This window comes from Myxine glutinosa, chromosome 5, assembly GCF_964187855.1.
Source record: "Myxine glutinosa chromosome 5, kmMyxGlut1.1, whole genome shotgun sequence".
NCBI classification, from domain to species: domain Eukaryota; kingdom Metazoa; phylum Chordata; class Myxini; order Myxiniformes; family Myxinidae; genus Myxine; species Myxine glutinosa.
The window spans coordinates 56,491,621-56,509,043 of record NC_136265.1 but is presented as its reverse complement, the minus strand read 5'-3'; the positions used below and the strand labels follow the sequence as shown (position 1 = coordinate 56,509,043).

Here is a 17,423-nt window from a genome sequence, read left to right as displayed (position 1 = left end):
AGCAATTCAATTAATTGATAACATTCACGCACACATGGGAAATTGCCGAGATATATTAAAAAATAATCACGGCACGGGCTGTCATACACCACCTAAAATAACCTACGGGAAAATGGCGAGATATTTTCAAAATTTGTGGCGGACTTTTCCATTTGATGACAGTCGTCACGATGAAATATTTAATTTATACGTCGTCACAATAATGTGGGGAAAGGGGCGACGCTTCGTTCACGTATCGTCACAGACAGCAAATTGCCGAGATATATTAAATAATTGCGGCTTTTCGCGGCACGATATATCTTCCACCGCCCAAGTACACAGACAGGAAATTGCCGAGATTTATGAAGAATTCGCGTCAGACGTTTCCATCGTCACGATTAAAATGTTGAACTTATACGTAGTCAACAATGTTGGGAGAGGGGCGAAGCTTCGTTCACGTATCGCCACACACGGAAAATTGCTGAGATATTGTGTGTGTGTGTGTGTGTGTGTGTGTGTGTGTGTGTGTGTGTGTGTGTGTGTGTGTGTGTGTGTGTGTGTGTGTGTGTGTGTGTGTGTATGTATATATATATATGTGTGTCTGTGTGTGTGTGTATATATGCATGTGTATATTGTGTGTGGATGTGTATATGTGTGGATGTGTATATATGTGTGTGTGTTTGTGTGACCCACTCCCGTGTGTGTGTGTGTGTATATGTGTTTGTGTGTGTGTGTGACCCACTCCCGTGTGTGTGTGTGTGTGTGTGTGTGTGTGTTGTTCCGTGCTCCTCCCCGACCCCCTGGTCACGGTGTACCTCCGAGCCCCGAGAGGAGGCACGGCAGAAAAATGTGTTATTCTGTATGTCAAAGATCAATGGAGAAGCCACCCCAATTGTTACTCACAAACAAATATTGTATTAAGATCACACAAGAATAACAGTACAACAATAATAGTATTCAAAAGTACAATCAATATGTCCTATGATGGTACCATCAGTTTTGTAATATATAACTCACTGTGCTCCAAGTGAGTGAAACAAGAACATTCCCCAATGTCTCTTATTCCCGGCTTCAAGACGAAGTTGATTTGCTCCAGCGATCGCCAGAACGATGTCCAATCAGGACCAGAATCCCGTGCGGATGGCAAGTACAGTCACCCAGCCGAAGCTGCACAAAGGCGCCCTCAAGGCGACTGGGAAATCACACCCCCGGTATGAACCTTCACGGCTCACAGTCGGCGAACCGCAAATTAATCTTCAAAAGCCACGGTGCACACACACACCAGATACGTCTGAAAGCGGTGAAAACGGCTGAGGAAGCAAAGAAACCGTGCTCGACGCACGAAGCGAGCGAGTCAAAATGGCCGACGGCCCGTTCAAGGCGTAACGGCACGACGATGATTCTCTTCGGAATCCACCGCCAAAAACCTGACACGCAGGTTGATCGGTCACAGCGATGACAACTCTGGCGCAGGAAGCCCTTTCCCGGAAACCCGAAAGTTCGCCAGTGACTCTTGCTCGTCAACGTTCGATCCAGACCGCAAGTAGCTCGGCTCCTTCTTGTCCAAATTACTCGCTCTGCCCTTTTTTTCCTCTTCCTCTTCGTCGCCATCCGGTTCCTGTTTCATTTAAAACATTAACCTTTTTACCTTTTGACAATAATAATTGCTATTTCCCTCAAACCACAATAATAATAACTAGCCGAAACCCGTGGAACATCCACGGAAGGGAGGATGTGGTGTATGGATAGAGTGTACCATTATGGATGGCATAGGGGATTTGCTTGTCCGAGTAAGAGTTAGGAAGAAAGATGAGAATGAAGAGTGCGTATATGAACAACGATCGCCGACACGGCACAAATGCATGCTCTGGATTGTCCACTCAGTGGACGGCTTGCTTTCGCCTTCGCCTGTCCAATCAGCAAACGGCTTGCTTCACCTTCGCCCAGCAGATGCCAATATGATGGCGTCGTAAGATGGCGCCGTATCGGCAGTTAATCGGATGCTTTTGGGCCCCAACGTCGGCTAATTCAGATTTTTTCGAGTATGGCTGTACGTGATAAACAAAGAGCGCGGTTCGTAGATCGTAAATCCATGAGTGCCGTGGGCATCGGGTAACTGGGTGCGGCGTAAAAGGGATAACAAAGTCGAGTCCTTACGCTATTATTATATAGACGAGCCAAAACCCGTGGAACATCCACGGAAGGGAGGATGTGGTGTATGGATAGAGTGTACCATTATGGATGGCATAGGGGATTTGCTTGTCCGAGTAAGAGTTAGGAAGAAAGATGAGAATGAAGAGTGCGTATATGAACAACGTATTTATTGCAATCTACTTAAATGACAACGCTACGATATACTTTTGAAAATATCACGTACCGTCTCGAAGTCAATGCCATCCTTTTATCTCTTCGTATACAACTCTGATTTCTACCTTATCGTGAACAGGGTAAAGCCTACTTTGATAATCATGAACGGAGGCAGATGCAGGAGTTGGTGAAACGAAAGGGGGTTGGGCTGACCATGACCTACCCTACGCCAATATGACTCAGCCAGCTGATTCAGAGACAACGCAGGAATTAGTCAGGTTCACTATGTTAACAAATATAATTTCGTTCAAAATTTTGGTAGATTAGCAAAACTATACATTTTTGGAATATTCAGAGCATGAGGAATCCAAAAATTAATGTTTACATTTGCGTAGACACCTTTGCGAAAATGACACTCAGGACAGTGATGAAGATAGTCAGGTTCACTGTTAACAAATATAATTTCTTTCAAAATTTTGGAATTAGCAAACCTGTACATTTTTGGAATCTTCAGAGCATGGAGAATCTGAAAATCAATGTTGGCATTTGCACAGACACCTGCATGGCCGCCATTTTGGATTTTGAAAATGGCCGCCATAAAATACATATTTTGCGCGATCTCGGCTTCTAGTCAACCTGGAGACTTAATTAAATATGCTAATCCTATGTTTTCTGGGTCAAGGAATCCAATAAAGGCCTCAAAATAGTGCTCAGGATTATAGAAAAGCAACAAACAAAGGTAATTGAAAACCATTGTCTTTATATTTGTGATATAACTGTATTACATAATACATGATATTGCAAGTCCTTTGAAGTTATAGGTTGTTATAGGAAGTTATAGGTAGTATCAGATTGAACTATAAGTCCTATACACAGGATCTACGAGGTCTATACCATTCAGGATTTTTGCTTTTACAGATCTTCATCACTGTCCTGAGTGTCATTTTCGCAAAGGTGACTACGCAAATGTAAACATTAATTTTTGGATTCCTCATGCTCTGAATATTCCAAAAATGTATAGTTTTGCTAATCTACCAAAATTTTGAACGAAAAAACATAGTGAACCTGACTAAATTGCAAAGTTACCATCATATTGAGTCAACTTACACACTGGCTAGCACGTAGCAGCCAGTCTTTGAGGAACAATAAACTGCTCTATTCATGGTGCTTAAGGTAATCCTTCAAATCATTTAAAAACAACCCAACGTTGACGAAGCATGGCATACGAGGCCCGTTCAAAGGGTTCACGGAACGATGTACTCTCAAAGGTCTGAGGCCAAAATGTTTATTTTTTCCCCCCCTTGCACAACGGAAACAACAACTGGATAGGTAGGGCCGAGGCCTACGCCTACGTTTCGTCACTCGGCGAAGTACACTTTGTTTTAAGCTTTCAGAAGCTGAAGCCTTGGTATTTATTGCTTTATATGATACTGATGGGCTGCTGATCGGTTTCACTTCGTTGTAATCACAGTATATGGAAGAAATTATGGTAAACCCACCTGATGAGGTTAGCATACAGGCGACACTGGCACAAATGGCGGAATGCATGCTCAGGATTGTCCACTCAGTGGACGGCTTGCTGTCGCCTTCGACTGTCCAATCAGCGGACGGTTTGCTGCGCCTTCACCCAGCAGACGCCAATACGATGGAGTCGCAAGATGGCGTCGTATCGGCCGTTAATCGGATGCTTTTGGGCCCCAAAGTCGACTAATTCAGATTTTTGAGTATGGCTGAAGGTGATAAACAAAGAGCGCGGTTCGTAGATCATAAATCCATTAGTGCCGTGGGCATCGGGTCACTGGGTGCGGCGTAAAAGGGATAACAAAGTCGAGTCCTTACGGTATTATTATATAGATACATGGAACCAGAAATGTTTCAAGTGGATGAAAACCACAACAACGGAAGTGACGAATCCGTAACAGTGTGTGTGTATTTCTGTTATGTGCTCCTCCCCAAACCCCGGTCACGGTGTACCTCCGAGCCCCGAGAGGAGTCACGGCAGAAAGATGTGTTATTCTGTATGCCAAAGATCAATGGTGAAACCACACCAATTGTTACCAACAAACAAGTATTGTATTAAGGTCACACAAGAATAACGGTACAGTAACAATATTAATCAAAAGTACAATCAATATATATCCTTCCTATGATGGTACCATCAGTTTCGTAATATATAACTCACTGTGCTCCAAGTGAGCGAAAAGAACATCCCCAATGTCTCTGTCCCGGCTTCAAGCCAAAGTTGGTTCCGGCTTCAAGCCAAAGTCGATCCACTCCAGTGATCGTCCGTACGATGTTGTATCGAGCCCAGAATCCCATTGGGTTGACAGTCACACTGCCAAATATGGGCGAAGGTGTCCTCAAGAGGCGACTTGGAAATCACACCTTCTGGTATAGATGTTCAACAGCTCCCATTCGGCGAACCACAATTTCCCACTCAAAATCCACGTTACACACACACCAAATTAACGTCTGGATGCAGTGAGAATGGTTGAAGTGAATTGATAAACCTTGAACGATGCGAAAAGCGGGCGCGAGTCAAAATGGCCAACGGGCTGTACTTGAGATGTAACGGCCTCCAACGATTCTCTTCGGAATCAACCGCAAAACCTGTCACGCAGGTTTATCTGTCACAGCGATAACAACTCTGTCGCAGGAATCCCTTTCCCAGGAAACCCAAAGTTCACTCGTGACCCTCGTTCGCCAACGTTTGCTCAAGACCTCGAAGCGGCCCGGCTTCTTGTCCGACGCACTCGCTCCGCCTTCTTTTTTCTCTTTTTTCTTCCTATTCGTCGTCGTCCGGTTCTGGTTTCATTTAAAACATTAACTTTTTTACCTTCTGAAAACTAATCTCTATTTGACTTAAACAACAACAATAATAGTACATGCAACCAAAAATGTTTACAGTGGATGAGAACCACAACAACAGAAGTGACGAATCCGTAACACTTCCCCCCCCCTCAAGAAAGAAAGTTGGAACATAGTGAAAACTTTCTTTGCATGCAAAAACTCTTCTAACAAGCAAGAGTAAAACTCACACCCAAATTATCAATTCACATGAGCAACAACAATTAATATTCCCCAAAAGAAAGTAACAAAACTTCCAAACAACCTGCAGAAATTTCCAAAGTTAGTTCACTCTGGATAAAGCATCAGCAACGACATTGTCCCTGCCCTTTACATGCTCAATTTCCAAGTTGAACTCCTGTAAAGCCAAACTCCATCTCATCAACCTCTGATTTTTATTTTTCATTTTTTTGAATGAAGGTTAAGGAGTTGTGATCAAAAATCCAAAACAAAGCAAATCTATAGCACTTTTTTAAGGAGGCCGAGCTGAGAGCCAGGTTTCATGGTGGTTGGGTGGTGAGGCCTGGAAGTATTCACTGCATGGACGCATTTAGGGACGTGGAGTTCACAGATTAATCTGTGTCGGAATCTTGGCTCGGCTGCACCTGAGCACTCAGTGCTTTCAACTCTTCTCTTGATCATAAGAATCATAATCACGGTTGTCGAGTCGGGTGCTATCGTCACGTGAGTAGCGGTCCCCATCTTGGCTACCACCGTTATAGTCATCCCGTCGAGAGTTGCCAAAACTGCGCTGCTGCTGCTGGGAGCCTCTGTAGTAATCACGACTGCAGCTGCCACCAAAACTACTACTCCCACCCCAGGAGCCATAGCCACCCCTGAAACTACCTCCACGTTTTCCTCTTCTGTAGCCCCCTCGATGCCCATGGCCTGACTTCTCTACCGTTATGGTCCGACCATCCAAATCCTTGCCATTCAAATTCTTTTCTGCATCTTTGGCGTCCTCTTTGTTTTCAAACGTGACAAAGCCAAACCCTCTCGACTTTTGCGTCTCCCTGTCTTTCATCAGCAGCACTTCCAAGAGTCGTCCATATTTGCCAAAGATAGAGTCCAGAACATCTTCACTTGTGTCAAAGTTCAGTCCACCTACAAAGAGCTTGCCAACATTGCCTCCATCCATAACTTGTGTGTGCTGACACTTAGTTTCAGGGTACTTGACAAGAAGTGCCTGTGCAAAGCGTGACGTCAGTACCTTCTCCTTCTCTTCAGAGCGCTTCCTACCCATAGCACGAGTCGCGGCGCAGGATGGAAAGATACCCGGAATCTCCTGCTCTAACTGTGCGGTGTTATTTTCCATACTGGGCTTTTCAACCAACATTGGATTACCAGAAACTCGACCACCGGCCAAATCATTCCCGATAATAAAAGATATTCCCTCCACAGGAAGAGTGGCTTGTAACCCCACAGTGACCGGTCCTGACACCAAATCGGACTTCAAATGGATGACATGAAGAGGAGCCTTAACATAGCCCCCAACCCCCTGTAAAAGAACACTAACACCAGTTGCCGTCTTCTCTGACAATGGCAAAATGCCTTCAAACATCAAAGATTGATGTGCTCCTGTGTCCATCAATACCCTAACAGGTCTCTGGTTTGTTAAGTCTCCATCCAGTGACACAAACCCCTCTGAAATAAAAGGTTTGTAACCCTCTTGGATAAGGTCGTTCTGTGATGCCGTAACTTTGGCATGGGAACCTTCACAAGGCACTGTCCTCCAAGGACGATTTCTCGCATAGGCCAATGCATTTGGAGTTGTACTAGTTTGACTCCGCTCATGATTTTTCCTTTTCAGGGCGTAATATTGGGACATCAAATGTCCAGGTTTCTTGCAAAAAGTGCGAGTAGGCCCGGAGGAAAAACTCGTGGTCTGCCTCGGGCCCCCCGGAAGATAGGTATGTCTTGGAACTGCAGTCTTCTGATCCCTAAACGTCGCGGTATTAGATTTGTCCCCATAGTCCTCTTTCGGCTGCCTCCATGAAAATCTGTTTTCTGAACTTGATTTACCATAACTCCCCTGGCTAACTCTAGGTGGGAAGTTAGGTTTGTGGAACCCCATCCTGTGTGTCAAGGCATAGTCATCTGCCACGGTTGCTGCCTCATACAACTTTGGTACTTTCTTTTCATCCAGATGTACTTTAATGTCCATGTGGACACACTGTTTTAATTCCTCCACCAAGATCAATTGTCGTAACAGGGTGAAGTCTTTCCCAATCTCCTTCGAGTCACACCACCCATCAAACATGTTTTCTTTCATTCTGGCAAACTCCACAGGGGTATCACTCTCCTTCTTCCTGGCATTCCTGAATTTTTGCCGGTAAGCTTCCGGGACCAATTCATCGGCTTTGAGAATGGTTTTCTTCACGATGTCATAATCTGCACATTGGTCAATCGGTAAAGCCGAATAAATATCTTGAGCTTTTCCCACCAAAACACTTTGCACTCACATAGTCCAGGACCCCACAGGCCATTTTAGCATTTGAGCCACCTTCTCAAAATGTAAAAAGAACTTGGCTACCTCCTTTTCATTGAAGGGTGGAACCAGCCTCACATGCCTACCAACATCCCAAGTGTTCTGACTAGTTGTCGAACTAGCCGGCATGGATACTACTTCTCTCTGTTCCCCCAGTAATTCCAGGTCCTTGAGTTTAAGTTCCTTCTGATACTCCACGTCACGTTCCTTTAACTCCCTTTCGGTTCTCCTTTCCTCTGCTCTTTCCTCTGCTCTTTCCTTTTCAGCTCTCCTTTCCTCTGCTCTTTCCTCGGCTCTTCTCTCCTCCAGTTCTCGTTCTCGTTCTGCTCTTTCCTTTTCCGCTTTCCATTCCAACTCTTTTCACCTTTCCTGGCTCTGCAGTTGCAGCTCCATTTTCCGGAGCTCCACATTTCCTTTTTCCTCGGGTAACCAATCCAACGCTAACTCTTTCCATGTTCCTTGTCCCACCAGAGATTCTACCACCAATGTCTGCATCTCTGCTTTCTTCATATTAACTCGGACCTCCAACTTAAAATATTTGGCCAATATCATGAGTTCCGATCATTTTAACGCCTGGAACTGTGCCTCATTATGGGACGCCGCAAACTTTTCTGCATCAAACACCATGGTGACTATCAGTGAGCACCTGTTAACCTTCACACAAAAAATTTCAAATGTTTTGAAAAATTTGGGAATTTTGGAAAAATTCCAAATTTGGGAATTTTGGGAATGTTAGGGAATTCTATCCCGGACGAGTGTTAGGGAATTCAATCCCGGCCGAGTCCCAAATTTCTGTTACATGCTCCTCCCCAATCCCCGGTCACGGTGTACCTCCGAGCCCCGAGAGGAGTCACGGCAGAAAGATGTGTTATTCTGCATGCCAAAGATCAATGGTGAAACCACACCAATTGTTACCAACAAACAAGTATTGTATTTATGTCACACAAGAATAATGGAACAATAACAATATTAATCAAAAGTACAATCAATATATATCCTTCCTCTGATGGCACCATCAGTTTCGTAATATATAACTCACTGTGCTCCAAGTGAGCGAAAAGAACATCCCCAATGTCTCTGTCCCGGCTTCAAGCCAACGTTGGTTCCGGCTTCAAGCCAAAGTCGATCCACTCCAGTGATCGTCTGTACGATGTCGTATCGAGACCAGAATCCCGTTGGGTTGACAGTCACACTGCCAAAGATGGGCGAAGGTGTCCTCAAGAGGCGAATGGGAAATCACACCTTCTGGTATAGACGTTCAACACCTCCCATTCGGCGAACCGCAATTTCCCACTCAAAATCCACGTTACACACACACACACCAAATTAACGTCTGGATGTGGTGAGAATGGTTGAAGCGAAGTGAAAAACCTTGAGCGATGCGCAAAGCGGGCGCGAGTCAAAATGGCCGACGGCCCGTTCTCGTGGCGTAACGGCACTCCGATGATTCTCTTCGGAATCAACCGCAAAACCTGTCACGCAGATTTATCTGTCACAGCGATAACAACTCTGTCACAGGAATCCCTTTCCCAGGAAACCCCAAGTTCACTCGTGACCCACGTTCGCTCAAGACCTCGAAGCAGCCCAACTTCTTGTCCGACTCACTCGCTCCGCCTTCTCTTATTCACTTTTTTCTTCCTCCTCGTCGTCGTCCAGTTCCGGTTTCATTTAAAACATTAACTTTTTTTACCTTCTGAAAACAGCAATCTCTATTTGACTGAAACAACAACAATAATAGTACATGCAACCAAAAATGTTTACAGTGGATGAGAACCACAACAACGGAAGTGACAAATCCGTAACAGTGTGTGTGTGTGTGTGTGTGTGTGTGTGTGTGTGTGTGTGTGTGTGTGTGTGTGTGTGTGTGTGTGTGTGTGTCACACTCCCCCGTGTGTGTGTGTGACCCACTCCCCTGTGGGTGATCCCCTCCCTGGTGCAGTGTGCGTGATGGGGGCAGGGAGGGAGAGGATTTGAGCTCTTGAAGTCACATTTTACATGAGATGTAATCACACATTTCAAACTGTATTTCCCATTTGCACGCACATGCATTCACATGTTATCAGAAGTAAATACATTGTGTAGATTACATCATTTGTGGATCTGATAAATTGCCAGTAACCATTTTGTAAAACTGAATGTGCAGCATCAAACTCAAGATGTCCAAATATCACACACATCCATGCCCGTGGGATTCCCATGGGTGACCCCACTAGTCTTATTATAATAGAGCAAACGTATATGGTTATGTATGGACCAAAAGGTCTTCTTCTTCAAAATAAATAGTTATCACCCTCTTAACCCTCTTAATTACGTTTAGACTACTGACACCCCTCAGACCTTTGACGACCCTTTAATTCCCCCAAGACCCTTAATACCACCAAGTCCCCTGAAGACCCAAAATACCCTTGAAGACCCATAATGACCTCCAAGACCCCAAAGACCCTGAAGACCCAAAACACCCCAAAGACCAAAAATGCCCTTGAAGGCCCTGGGGCTCAAAAAGAACCTGAAGACCCAAATGGCCCCGAATACACAAAAGACCCCAAAGACCCAAAATACCCAAAATACCCCGAAGACTCAAAACACCCCAAAGCCCCAAAAGACACCAAAGACCCAAAACACCATGAAGACCAAAAAGACACCGAAATGGTCAAAGATGCCCATCCCCTCTGAAACGACACGTGGTGAGGCGCGCGGAGTGCGCCGAGTCACGCTTGTATTTAAAAATATTTCATGTAGCAAAAACTATTACACTCAGGTGGAATTTGTTTCGAACACCATTAACGAGACCTATTGGCCAATGTATATTCCAAGTTTGAGCTAGTTTTAATGTGGAGCCCTTGAGATATGAGTGCCAACATATTTTGGGTGGACGGACGGCGGACGGATGAACAGACACCAACGTGATTTCGACGGTTTGCAAAATATGACTCAAGAATGCGGAAACAAGCCGTTGATGAAATTTGGAACCTATTACCTGGATGTATATAACAATTTCTAGTGTTTAAAGTTCCCAACAGCATAATGAGCTCCATCATTAGGAAATGGAAGAATATAAGATTGGAGAACCCCAACCTCGCCCTCTCCCAGGGAGCGGACCTGTTTCTCCGGGTTTGATCGGATTTAAAAAGTCTGATGTGTATGTTTGCAAGTTTGTAACAGATGCTCCATAAGCCTTAGAAACTTGAAAAATCTAAAGTTCAGTTTTAATGTGATGTTTTTCTTTTCAGAATTGATTGTGAAAGTGAAGGTGGAATCTGAGTTTGAGGATGACTCACTATCTCAAGAGAAAGGTCTGAACCACAACAACATTCTGCTTGTTCCAGTTACAGACAGTCATGTCACATGTGTGTGTGTCTACATTGCACAGGAGGTTGTGAGAGATGCTGTTGCACTTGTCTTTTAAGGCCACATGGTGACTTTTGGCCATGTTAAAATGACCCAGCTCATTAATAACGGATTCCTCTCTGCATATTGAAGCATCACTATATTTGTTTCAGATGTTCAGGGTAAACGTGTGTTTCAGAGGAGGAATTAATCTGTAAAACTATTCGGGTCAAATACATCATCATTCACAATGCATGTTCCTCTTGAACAAAACAAAATAAGGAGAGAGGCTAGATGCTAGAGCTATGTCACTGTCGCGCATTCGTAAATCCCCACAATTCCCACCTCAAGCAAAGTTAAAATATAGCAAAAAGCAAGGTGTTGACACCTGGAAAAGTATTGCCTATATACTCACAATACCTCTCTGAATGGATAAACCAGCCAACTTGCGTATTTATTTCGTAAATTAACATTTTAAAGAGTCACCATCCCGAATGACATGCCCACGAGAGATGGCAAACAGGAGCATGTACACTGGGCATTCGCCAACAGGCCTCGCCATGACTTGATTTTTCTTCATATTGCCAATGAACACTTTTCAGAGAACTGCAAAGTATTGTTTCTCCGAGAGGGCTGGTACCCCTTTGTCCTTCGTCTCTTTTCTTGATATTGCAGATGGAAAAGTTATGAAAGTCATTCTGTGTTGGTGGACGCGTAGAACAATGGATGGATTCAACAGAATGTTCATCAAAGTATGTTAACCACCATAGGAAGCAAGGAGAAACTGATGCCACAACCATTAACACATGGTGGGAGCAAGCCTCTGATTGCGACACACTGTCCAGAATGATGGAGCAACCTCTGATAAGATCGTTTGTGTGTGATCAGTAAATGTCTGATTCATTTGGGGAGATGCGCAATTCCTCTATTTTTGAATCTTTCCTGTTAAATCGTATTGAGCATATTTGGGGCCAATCTTCAATCTACAGACTTGGCATTTAATATGGAATATTTTTTTTGTGGGGGTGAACTTACTTTCCAAGATGTCTTAGAACCAAAAGTTCATTGGAATTATGTTGAAATTATTCTAGATTTTGTTAATGTGACCTTTAAAAGAAACAAAAACCACATTTGACATTTCGAAACAAATAAATTGATCCTTGAAAGTGATGTAAACTGATATCGAACTCAATCCATGGACAGAAGTGTGTTAAACTTCTGTACGTTTTCCAGAAGTATTTCTTTATTTTGCACATTAGCCAAAAATTTTAAACAAAAGTTAAATTACGACTGGGATTACGGACAGTAAAATTACAGTTCAGTACTTCGTGTAACCCCCACGAGCATTCAGGAGGGTACGTACACGTTGAGGCATGCTGTTCACGAGATTTGCCAAGGTTTGGACAGGAATCGCTTGCCATGCAGTGACAATAGCCTGCTGCAATTCACGCACAGAGGTCGGCTGCTGGTCCAAGTGGTCGATTTGACGCGTTAATTCTGCCCACAAGTTCTCTATCGGATTCAGATCCGGGGACATGGCAGGCCACTCCATATGCTCTACACCATGGTCAGCAAGAAAGTGTTGGACCATGCGAGCACGATGAGGCCGTGCATTGTCATCTTGGAAGACAAAGTTTCCTCGAAAGGCTGCACGAGCAAATGGAAGCAATGTTTCTTCCAGAATGGCCCTGTACTTGAACTGGTTCAGGTTTCCATTCAGAACAACCAGGTCAGTTTTGCCTCCTGCATGAAAAGCAGCCCAACGGTCACCCCACCACCTCCAGCTTGGACTCTTAGCACTATATAATCTTTGTTGTAGGCTTCATGCACTTGTCTGCGCACTCGGACGCAGCCATCTTGACGATAGACCAGAAATCTAGACTCGTCACTGAAGATCACGTGATTCCAGTGTCCTGGCTGCCATTGACGGTGCTCTCTGGCCCACTGCAATCGGCGCTGGCAGTGTTGTCTGGTCAGGCGTGGCTTTCTCAGGGGATGCCTGGCACGATAGCCTGCTTGAACCAGTCGTTGGTTGACTAGCCTTCTGGATACAGGCACATTTGTCAGTTGCTGCCACTCAGCCCTAAGCCGATTAGCTGACTTGGTACGGCCATTGCGGACTAACCGGTACAGCTGGCGATCATCCCTCCTTGTGGTTCTGCGGGGACGTCCTGGCCTCGGTATTGGAGTAGGGACACCCCTCTGAGCATTTCGTTTCAGGATCTTTGACACCTGACCTTGAGTGATTCCATAGTGCCGAGCAATTGCACGCTGTTTCATGCCATCATTTCGTAAAGCCACCACTCCATGACAAACAGCATTGTCGAGTTGACGGACCATCTCCAGAGGAAGCGGCAATAACTTTTGGAGATGTGCAGCAGTTGTTTTCCACTAATACAGAACGCAACAACCCTTGCATACCCGACTGTGAAGCCAATCATCAAATGCACATGTCCGTACATTTTGCCACGCCACCTGTGATATAATCCTGTTGTTGACTTCTTGCGGCGACAGACAATCAGCGACATGGTTCTTTCAACAAATAAATCACCAAAGTGTAAAAGAAACTCACCAGATTGATACTCTGTGTGAAGAAAGTAAACCCAAGTCGAGAAAAAAATATATAATCCATATTAAATGCCAAGTCTGTAATTTGAGTGAAATATATGTCAATTTTGTAAAGTTGGTGCGAATTAATGATGATTTTTGTGACTTGTCTTTGCAGGGAAACAAACGAAACTGGTTTCTTGTTCAAACTGTTCCCAGTGGTTTGACACGGAAGTTTTCAATCGGGCCACGACTCGGAGTGTTTGTCAAGAAACTGACGAACCTGACAGCGTGTCTTTCACACGCAGATGTAAGCATTGTACAGAGCCCCTCAAGAATATCCGAGGAAGTGAGAGACAACACAAGTGTTCCTTGTGTGACAAATCATTTATAACATTGTCATCTTTAAAACGACATCAAGCAATCCACACGGGCAAGAAGCCGCACAAGTGTTCGTTTTGCAGCAAGGGATTTGCTGATTCATCATATGTCCGTCAACATGAAAAGATTCACACAGGAGAAAAGTCCCATCAGTGTTCTTTATGCAGCAAGGCTTTTACTACTTCATCATACTTGCGTCTACATCAAACGGTTCACGCAGGAGAAAAGCCCTATCAGTGTTCTTTATGTAGCAAGGCTTTTACTACTTCATCATACTTGCGTCTGCATCAAACGATTCACACAGGAGAAAAGCCCTATCAGTGTTCTTTATGCAGCAAGGTTTTTATTACTTCATCATCCTTGCGTCTACATCAAATGGTTCACACAGGAGAAAAGCCCTATCAGTGTTCTTTATGCAGCAAGGCTTTTATTACTTCATCATCCTTGCGTCTACATCAAATGGTTCACACAGGAGAAAAGCCCTATCAGTGTTCTTTATGCAGCAAGGCTTTTATTACTTCATCATACTTGCGTCTACATCAAATGGTTCACACAGGAGAAAAGCCCTATCGTTGTTCTTTCTGTAGCAAGGCATTTATTACTGCATCACTTTTGCGTCGACATCAAACGATTCACCCAGGAGAAAAGCCCTGTCAGTGTTCTTTATGCAGCAAGGCTTTTACTACTCCATCACTTTTGCGTCGACATCAAATGATTCACACAGGAGAAAAGCCGCATCAGTGTTCTTTTTGCATCAAGGCTTTTATGGCTGCATCAGACTTGCGTCTACATCAAATGATTCACACAGGAGAGAAGCCCTATCAGTGTTCTTTATGCAGCAAGGCTTTTATTACTTCATCATCCTTGCGTCTACATCAAATGGTTCACACAGGAGAAAAGCCCTATCAGTGTTCTTTCTGTAGCAAGGCATTTATTACTGCATCACTTTTGCGTCGACATCAAACAATTCACACAGGAGAAAAGCCCTGTCAGTGTTCTTTATGCAGCAAGGCTTTTATTACTCCATCACTTTTGCGTCGACATCAAACGATTCACACAGGAGAAAAGCCCTGTCAGTGTTCTTTATGCAGCAAGGCTTTTACTACTCCATCACTTTTGCGTCAACATCAGACGATTCACACAGGAGAAAAGCCCCATCAGTGTTCTTCATGTGGCAAGGCTTTCATTACTCCATCACGTTTGCGTCAACATCAAATGATTCACACAGGAGAAAAGCCCCATCAGTGTTCTTTATGCAGCAAGGCGTTTACTACTTCATCATACTTGCGTCTACATCAAACGATTCACACAGGAGAAAAGCCCTATCGGTGTTCTTTCTGCAGCAAAGCTTTTATTCATCCATCACTTTTGCGTCGACATCAAATGATTCACACAGGAGAAAAGCGCTATAAGTGTTCTTTGTGCAGCAAGGCTTTTACTTCTCCATCACTTTTGCGTCTACATCAAATGATTCACACAGGAGAAATGCCCTATCAGTGTTCTTTCTGCAGCAAGGCTTTTATTATTCCATCACTTTTGCGTCGACATCAAACGATTCACACAGGAGAAAAGCCCCATCAGTGTTCTTCATGCAGCAAGGCTTTTACTACTTCATCATACTTGCGTCTACATCAAACGATTCACACCGGAGAAAAGCCCTATCAGTGTTCTTTATGCAGCAAGGCTTTTATTAGTCCATCACAATTGCGTCAACATCAAACGATTCACACAGGAGAAAAGCCCTATCAGTGTTCTTTATGCAGCAAGGCTTTTACTACTTCATCATACTTGCGTCTACATCACATGATTCACACAGGAGAAAGGCCCTATCAGTGTTCTTCATGCAGCAAGGCTTTTATTCATCCATCAATTTTGCGTCGACATCAAATGATTCACACAGGAGAAAAGCCCCATCAGTGTTCTTTATGCAGCAAAGCTTTTTCGACTCCATCACATGTGCGTCGACATCAAACGATTCACACAGGAGAAAAGCCCCATCAGTGTTCTTCACGCAGCAAGGCTTTTACTACTTCATCATACTTGCGTCGCCATCAAACGATTCACACAGGAGAAAAGCCCTGTTAATGTTCTTTATGCAGCAAGGCTTTTGCAACTCCATCATACTTGCGTCAACATCAGAAACATTCACACAGGAGACCAAGAGTAAGAACAGCAAATGATAACGAGGAGAAAGATGAGGACAAACAGCAGAGGAAGAAGAGGAAGGTGACAAAATATTAAAAATGAGCCGCAACAACTGGAATAAGATCAAAATAGAGGAGATGAGGTGAAAGACCATGACTCCCTGGAATAGAAAAAGCAACAAACGGAGAAAAACACGACTGTGTTTATTTATTTTTTTCACTTTTTTTTTTTTTTTGTATAGGGGATCCAGGCTCGTGAAAGAGCTAACATCAATCACACAAAAAAATCAAAGACACACATAAAACATATAATAAGGGGAGCGGTAGACAAGATGGGGAGAGACGGGTAAGCACACAAACACAACATTTGAGAGCAGGGACATCGGGAGATCTGTGGGAGGGTGAGGACTTGGGGGGAGGAGGTGTGTGAAAGTGGGGGCGAGGGTGAGAGAAGTATAAAACACTTGGACACTGCAAGGACTTCCAGGAAAGAAGTTGGTATTTCAAAAAAGTGGATCTGGGGTGAATTTGCAGGGGTAGAAAAGATCAAGGTTTTGAAGAGAGTGAGGGAGTTTGTTCCAGAGGCAGGAGAAAAGAGGAATGAAAGAGTGAAGGTGAGCAGAGACTCTTGATTTTGGCAGTTTAACCAGAAGAGGGTTGCTGGCAGTTCTTGTGCGACCTGTGGGAATATTTGGGGGACAGAGCACAGAGAGAGTTGGGGGAGCAAAGCCGGAGAGGAGTCGGTAGAAGACAGAAAGACCACCAACCTGCCTGCGGTGAGTAAGTGAAAAGCCCTCGGAGATAGCGTCATCGCGGGAGATTCCAATGATTCTGAACGCTTTGGTTTCAACAGCCCTTCAGAACCATTTAGAATTAAACAGTGGGTTAGAAAGTTTTGTCTGCTTTATTTTTAATGGACGGATGGAAGGAAGGACATCGGCTGATATTGAAATGGCTTCACAGCTTAAAATGAACACTGAAATATACGTGATATGAATGAAAAATATGTGAAAGATATGTATTTGTAAATGACGATCCGAAAGATTTGTGACATTAAACGACCCAAAACCAATTATATTCCACTTTTCTTCTTTTCCTCCCCCTTCTCTTCCCATTATAAGGGATGAGGTCCAACCAAGCTGCCTTGACCACATTACTCCACCACTTCCTCCTGCCCTCAACCATCTCTCTCCACTCTCCAACCACCCCACCTCATTGATATCCCTGCTCACACAATCCTCCCATCTGAACCAGCCAATCTCTTCATTCCTCCTGCTTTCCTCCCTTAACATACCCGCTCTCTTTGCCATTCTCTCTTCCTCCGTACACATCGTGTCCAGCGCACTTCAGCCGGATTTTCATCAATCTCTCCATCAAGCTCAACTGCACACCAATCTCCTTCT

At 44.2% G+C, this 17,423-nt stretch overlaps 1 protein-coding gene across 1 annotated transcript; it reads left to right on the top strand.

Moving 5' to 3' along the window:
* Positions 1–1,434: 1,434 nt before the first annotated feature.
* Positions 1,435–16,043, top strand: LOC137428601 (uncharacterized). Its single transcript, XM_078777298.1, is given in 4 exon segments — positions 1,435–1,522; positions 10,852–10,914; positions 13,674–15,940; positions 15,942–16,043. Coding segments are annotated over 4 exon segments (2,520 nt in total).
* Positions 16,044–17,423: the final 1,380 nt, after the last annotated feature.